This window comes from Mustela lutreola, chromosome 11 (genome assembly GCF_030435805.1).
Source record: "Mustela lutreola isolate mMusLut2 chromosome 11, mMusLut2.pri, whole genome shotgun sequence".
In the NCBI taxonomy this organism is placed as follows: Eukaryota; Metazoa; Chordata; class Mammalia; order Carnivora; family Mustelidae; genus Mustela; species Mustela lutreola.
In genome coordinates, this window is record NC_081300.1 from 36,417,980 (window position 1) to 36,425,000 (window position 7,021).

The 7,021-nt window shown below is 38.2% G+C and overlaps 1 protein-coding gene across 3 annotated transcripts in view; it reads left to right on the forward strand.

Annotated features, from left to right (window-relative positions):
* RPRD1A (regulation of nuclear pre-mRNA domain containing 1A) overlaps positions 1-7,021 on the forward strand; it is a 72,393-nt gene that overhangs the window by 64,570 nt on the left and 802 nt on the right. The window contains exon 8 of one of the 3 annotated variants that reach the window (XR_009345770.1): positions 4,327-4,446. Coding sequence is in view for 2 of the 3 variants with exons in the window: in XM_059138896.1 (XP_058994879.1) it covers positions 4,327-4,476 (150 nt within the window). In the remaining variant the exon portion in view is untranslated. Of the gene's footprint in view, positions 1-4,326 lie in introns of all 3 variants that reach the window. The other 2 variants (XM_059138896.1, XM_059138897.1) reach the window with 2 other exon arrangements.

The following is a 7,021-nucleotide window of genomic DNA, read 5'->3' on the forward strand; positions in this document are numbered from 1 at the left end:
AGCTTTCCCTTTCTGATTAGAGCATCACCTCCCAAATGGGGTGCAGGGGTTGTCAGTGTCCCAGTATTCTTGGCTTGCCACATCCAAACAGAGTCTCTGTTTCACCAACAGAGGCAAAGAGTGAAGAGCCCCTGGGCCCTTAACTACACTATCCTGAGGCAGCCTTAGCAACAGGTAACTGGGGGCAGCATCACAAATGCTGATGCCTTGCCCCTCTCAGGAAGAAAGCCCTCTGGGAGCTGCCAGGGAGTGATTCTTGTGTTCTTGTAGTGGTCTGCCTTGCTTAACTGGGAGTAGGCAGGGAGGGAACATCTTGGTTCACATACCAAATGTATTTTTCTGGAACAGATATTTCTTCATAGGTTCTTTGTCTTTAGGATCATTTCCAGAAGCTTTAAAGGGCTAGTATGGTTTTTAGAAACTGTTTTCACCAGGAGGTGGGTCAGTTGAACTCCTCAGGCTGTCATGGAAGTCAGTCTCCTCTAGGTCAGTGGTTCTGAAACAACAGTTTGAATCTTTAATCCCCTCTTAACTCTCCCCCTACATGGATCCTTCTTACTCTCCTTTGGCCCAACTTAATTTTCTTTACTGTATTCATATCTGAAATAATATTTATATGTTTTTCGTCTCCTTCCTCCTGAAATGTTAGCTTTGTGGAGGCAGGAGACCTCATTTCTTTGTTCATTTTTTAAATGGTGTATCTCCATTAATAAATTTATACTTGCCATATATCAGGGACTGCTGTGATAGCATTTCTGTAAAAGTGCTGTGAGATTACATTCATGGTGCTGCGATGATTTTGATCTGAGAGAAGTACTATTATTGTACATCAAATCAAAGTAATACATCCTCTTGTAAGCATTGTGGCTGTACGAAACCAACCTGTGGAATCTTGTAGCCTCTTTCTAGACCACCTAGTTGGGTAATTTAAGACTTTCAGGGCTATGGCCTGGGTCATGTTATCAGATAGATACCAGGTTTCATCCACCTTCTTCTTTGGGCTCACATCACACAGCTTGCCACAGGTCGTTAAATCTTCTGGGTAGGAGATCCTGCCTATGACAGTAGAAAAAGCTTTTGACTACTACATACTTTTCTTTCTATTTGGGAAAAGTGTGACTTCACATGTGTATGAAAGATAATAACTCTTCTCATGAGATTATTGAGAGAATTAAATGAGTTCTATTTTAATGCGTAGCATGTAATGGACATTCAATAAATGGCAGCTTTTTATATTTTTATACTTTCATATTTGCCAATTTTTTGTTTGCAATAGATACCAATTAGCTGAAGGCTTTTAGTTGCCAGTATCATTTGAATCAAATTTTTATTGAAGAACAACCTATGAGGATGCTAGAAACTAGAAATTAGGGTGAGCAATAATAACCACTAAAGGTACATAAGACATTTCTCAAAACATATTCTTTAGCAGAGAATAATTGCTTATGAATATGTTTGAACAGCATCTCAATATATCATGCTGACCCCAGAGTGCTTTATGAGGCTCAGTTGGTTAAGCAGCTGCCTTCGGCTCAGGTCATGATCCCAGCGTCCTGGGATCGAGTCCCACATCGGGCTCCTTGCTCCGCAGGGAGCCTGCTTCTCCCTCTGACTCTGCCTTCCACTCTGTCTGCCTGTGCTCGCTCTCTCTCTCTCTCTGACAAATAAATAAATAAAATCTTTTAAAAAAATGTTTTAAATTAAAAAAAAAAAAAAAAGAATGATTCAGCGAAGAACAGTGGGACAAATGGAGAGTAGTGTTTGCCCCATACCAGTGTGTTTTGAGAAAGAAATGTGCTAAATGTGGACATGTGTAATGAGATCCTACTGAGAAGTATGCATCTAGAATGTGAAATATTCTGGTGGTAATCTTTTGTGTGCCACTCTGAGGTACTATGCTGAAACTTACTTGGTGTTCCAATGTGTATCACTGGTGAAGGGGATAGGGGTAGGGGAAAATCATGCCTTGAGATTCTAGATTTCTCTTTTACTCCATCTTGATCTTCATGATAAATTAGAGATGCAGGGACATGTAGACATGGCAAGAATTGAAATCTCTCTTCTGTACCCAAAGCTGTCCTTGAACTTTTCCAGCCTTGCCTGCTTTGCCAGCTACTGTGCCCAGTTCCCTGTGCTTCAGAATTCTCCTCTCCCCCATTCCCTTAGAGCAGCTGAGTTTTAGTAATTCTTAAAAATCCCTTTCCTCACATGTGGTTATTCTTTAAAGGAGGAGGCTCAGTCATGCAAAGAAACCTCACAAGTTGATTTCATGTAGGTAGAACTAAAGAAGTGGCTCAGAACTCTGTATTAGCATTCTTTTGGGAACTTCTACAAAATTCATTAACTCTGGACCCACTTCCATAGATTATTCTCATTTAATTGATATGTAGTAGGACTGAAGTACTCTTGAAAAATCTGTTTATTCAAAAATTTCTTAGCTGAATTTTTAAAAAGATTTTATTTACTTATTTGACAAAGATCACAAGTAGGCAGAGAGACAGGCAGAGTGGGGTGGTAGGGGAAGCAGGCTCCCTGCCAAGCCGAGAGCCCAATGAAGGACTCGATTCCAGGACCCTGAGACCAGGATCTGAGCCGAAGGCAGAGGCTTTAACTCACTGAGCCACCCAGGTGCCCCTCTTAGCTGATTCTTATGTACAGAGTTGAGAAACACTAAAGTTAATGGCTTTTTGTGGATAAGCCTTCTGCCCAAAATGAAAGCTTATCAGTAAGTTTTTCTATCTTGTTTATGAGGTCAGCCTTGGTTATTGGTTAGAAGGAGGGAGAAAGTTCTCATCTTTTCTAGAAGGAAGAATACCCATTTTCTAGATTCCCTCTTTCACATCTCACCTCCACTAGGTGATGAAGCATAGAAGGATTCTCCCTTTCCATGTGGAAATCTGGCAACTGCAGTTAAAAGGAGATTCCCAGTGTAGAGAATGGGCTGTTTCCCTCTGAGCCAAATATGATTTTGATTGGTTTCCAGTCTCTGAGTCTTTGGGCCACTGTTGGCAGGCTTTCCTAACCTTTTTTTGGGCCATTGGAATCCTTTGGTGGTCTGGTGAAGCTTTGGACCCCTTCTAAATTTCAGGTTTTTTAAAAATTTATTTTATTTTTTTTTTTTAAGATTTTTATTTATTTGACAGACCACAAGTAGACAGAGAGGCAGGCAGAAAGAGAGGGGAGGAGGAGGCAGACTCCCTGCTGAGCAGAGAGCCCGATGTGATGCTCCATCCCAGGACTGGGATCATGACCTGAGCCGAAGGCAGAGGCTTTAACCAATGAGCCACCCAGGTGCCCCTCAAGTTCCGTATTTTAATGTGGAAAGTAAAAGACATAGCATTACAAAGGAAACCAATTATATATAAAATACAGTTGTTGATATAATGAAATTTGTATAATAAAATATGCTTCTTTACTGAGACATTAAATAACATTTAGTTGGTCTAATAACTACCATAATTTCAAAGTCATGATAAATTTAAACAATATTAAGACGTCTGGGTGGTTCAGTTAGGCATTTGCATTTGGCTCAGGTCATGATCCCAGGATTCTGGGATCAAGTCCCTCATTGGGTTGCTTGCTCAGCAGGAGTCTTCTCCCTCTGCCTGCCACCACCCCGGCATGTTCTCTCTCTCTCTCTCTCTCTTTCTCGCTGTCTGGCAAATAAGTAAATAAATAAACAGTATTCAAGATAGCTTTAAGAACATGTAATATAACATTGTAGCCACTCATTTCTGTTGGAGACAAACTCAAAGGTACTGATAATACTCCTGTGGTTTGTTGCCAACATTCACAATAGAAAATAATGTTCAGTTTAGGTTTGTGAAAACAGATATGTGATTTTTCTTATCCAAGCTCAAAGGTGCCCTAAAATCTTATATGTTGAGGGTAAGTTTATTAATATGGTAGTTTTCTTTTCACAGATGTGTGACAACTGTTTAAGATTGTGGGTGGCTCAGTCAATTTAGCATCTGACTCTTGATTTCAGCTCAGATAATGATCTCAGGGTTGTGAGATCAAGCCCCGAGTTGGGCTCCATGCTGGGCATAGAACCTAAGGTTCTTTCTCCCTCTGCCCTTTCCCCTTCCTGCTTGTGCTCTCATACTCTCAAAAAAAAAGAAAAGATAAAGATTGTGGTTTTTCATAAAAATAGTTTACCTAGCAGTATATTTCCAAAGTCCCTCCTTTGATCCTAATGCTAACATTGTAATCATCCTTTCTTATTCAGCATTAACTGAGTGTAATACCAGATTTTATGCAGAGTATTAACTAGATTGTTCTTCTCTCAACTCCAGGAATGCTAATGAAAGTGGTTTGATGTTACAGGAATACAAGCGCAAGTTAGCCAGAGTTTCCCTGGTGCGCAAAGAACTCAGGTCCCGGATCCAGAGCCTGCCAGACTTATCCCGATTGCCCAATGTCACTGGAAGCCACATGCACCTGCCCTTTGCCGGGGATATCTACAGTGAAGATTGATGACCAGTCTCTTTCCAAGGCCCAGGACTTTGCAAGAAATGGAGACAGGTTAGGTGGACAGTCCTGTAGCATTATTTTTGTATATGGTTGAGAGAATGACTAACAAAAGAAGTGACAAGTAATTTATAAAATTGTTTAAAATGTTGGTTTGTTTACTATTTTATTGGTAAGTTAATATGACTTAGTTTAAACAAAGTGATGATCTCTGTGTATTAATAAGCTCACAAATAGTGATTATTTTCAAAAGATCTTTTTGTAAATTTTTTTGATCCAGGGCCTTGTGAGAAATTCCATGTTTCTATTTCTTCGTGTATTTTCAAATATTTTTCTTTATTTTCTTCAGTATGTAATCACTGTAAAAGTATGTAATTCCTAAAGGGTGAGAAGTAATCAAGAGTTGATAGAGATTTCATTATGGTATAGTTAGGACTTGATTGTAGAAGTGACTAAATGTTCCAACTTAATCTTTACCCTTCTCCCTGACCAAAATATCAGTTCTGTGCCTCTTAATACCTTTGATTCCTTATTCCCTAGAGGTCAGTAATTTAACACTAAAGTAAGGGTCAGATTAAAGCTTAGAGGACTTTTCCACAGTAGTCCTGTAGGGGTTCCATTCCAGCTGCCAGTGTAGAATAAAAGGAATGTTAAATAGGGACCCCCTCGATCAAACTGTTTAGAATTATTTGAATAGATTAATATGGAAATGCTTTGGAAGTGTTGTAAAATTTGACCTTCTACCAAGAGGACAACTTTGATTCTGGAACTGATTGCTATTTTCAAATCAGTCTCCTTTTAACATAATGAATCCCTTTAACATAAAGCCATCTAGGGGTTTAAAAGAAATAAAATAATGATACTTTTATTATTTGCTTAGCCATTTAACTTTTAAAACAATAGTATTTTTAGCTCTAAACTCTCAACACAATATTCCTTGAAGTTCAGTAAAGTAACCTGGAACATTTTTAATGTTTCCTTAAAGTTTTTGAATGACTGTATATTTGGAAATTAAGCAGTGCTACACTACAGGGTAGATCTGGCAAATGCTATATTTGTATATTTAGAATTACCAAAACAAATGTACTTTTACCTTTTATTTCTAACCCTGTGTGTTAGAGCAGTTGCATGCTCTCCTGCTTTCTTTTTAAATCACATTGTTAAGCTGTGGATTTGTACTCAATAATGACTTAGGATAAACATTATTTTCATTCATTACATATTAGACATTTTTCTTTTCCTTGTAAGCAGATTCAAGCTAGGTAGTTAATAAAACATCTGTTAAATCCCACAAGCCAATTATGTCTCACTAGTCTGAATGGCTTCACTCTTTTGTTCTCAATATTAGAAATTATAGTTAAAATGAATTTATATGTGAAGGAGAAGGCAAATATTTATTTTCAGTACCCAGTAGTTCTGAAAACAGTGCTTTTAACCGTTTGACCTCTCTTCAAAACATAGACACATATTAGTAGTCCCCATACATATATGGCTTATATTCCAGTCTTCTAGTCAACTTTGGGACTCTGGGCACATTTTCTCACAGAAACAATAGTAGTTAGGTTCCCTGTAAACACTGTCACAGAAAGCTCACCTGGGAACCTAATCCACTTAACCACGAGTGTACTTAACTTGTAATGTGGTTGACAAATTACTAATAGATCCTGACCAGCATTTGTAACATCACTCTAACTAAGGAAATGGTGTGCAGCAGCCAGACTCACACATTGAGGTGTATGTCTGTCTGTCTTGTGTACCTCTGTCCCTAGGTGTAGGATATGTAAGAAGATTTAGCATGGGGGTAGTGGGGTAACCAGTGCACAATTATAAAAACCTAGTTAATACCTGTTAGAAAAGTATACCATGTAAGTTAGTTTATCTTGTTAAAGTGAAAGCAAAAACTTGTATATTAATTTATTTTCAACGTCTTGATCTTATTTATGATCTGCTAAAATGGTGACTTACCCATTCAAAATATATTTTTTTCCATTTAAAACTAATTTATAAACTATGTACTCCTGGGAAGATTTGAATTATTAGAAGTTTGTTGAAATATTTTCACCATTTAAGACAGACTTCTGACTTAGGTACTGATTTTAATGCCAGTATCTGTTCTAAATATTTATGATAAAAATGCATTATTTTTTTAAAGAGCTTGATGCGATTTGTGATAAGTGATAGTACTCAACCTGAATCCTACCCCCAGTCCCACCCTTTGACCAGTCCTCCACAAACCTTTAGCTGTTGGTTAATTCACTAACTGTAAACACAAATACTATGGTCTGGTTTAGAAGTTATCTTTTCAGCCTTACGATAGTTAACTTGGTAAGCCTTAGCAGCAAATCGTCTTCCTTTCTAAAAGGTAGACTTAGATTTTCTCAAGAAATGGGGTAAGATAGGGTACTGTAATACCAAATTGTAAATCATGAGCATTTTCTCCACTGTGTATGTACATGAGGCAAATCATGCATCTTTGAGTGCAGTTTGGCCTGGCCCCTCGAGAGAAAAGCATGTCACCACACTTGCAGTAGGGGTACTGTGGTTTGAATGG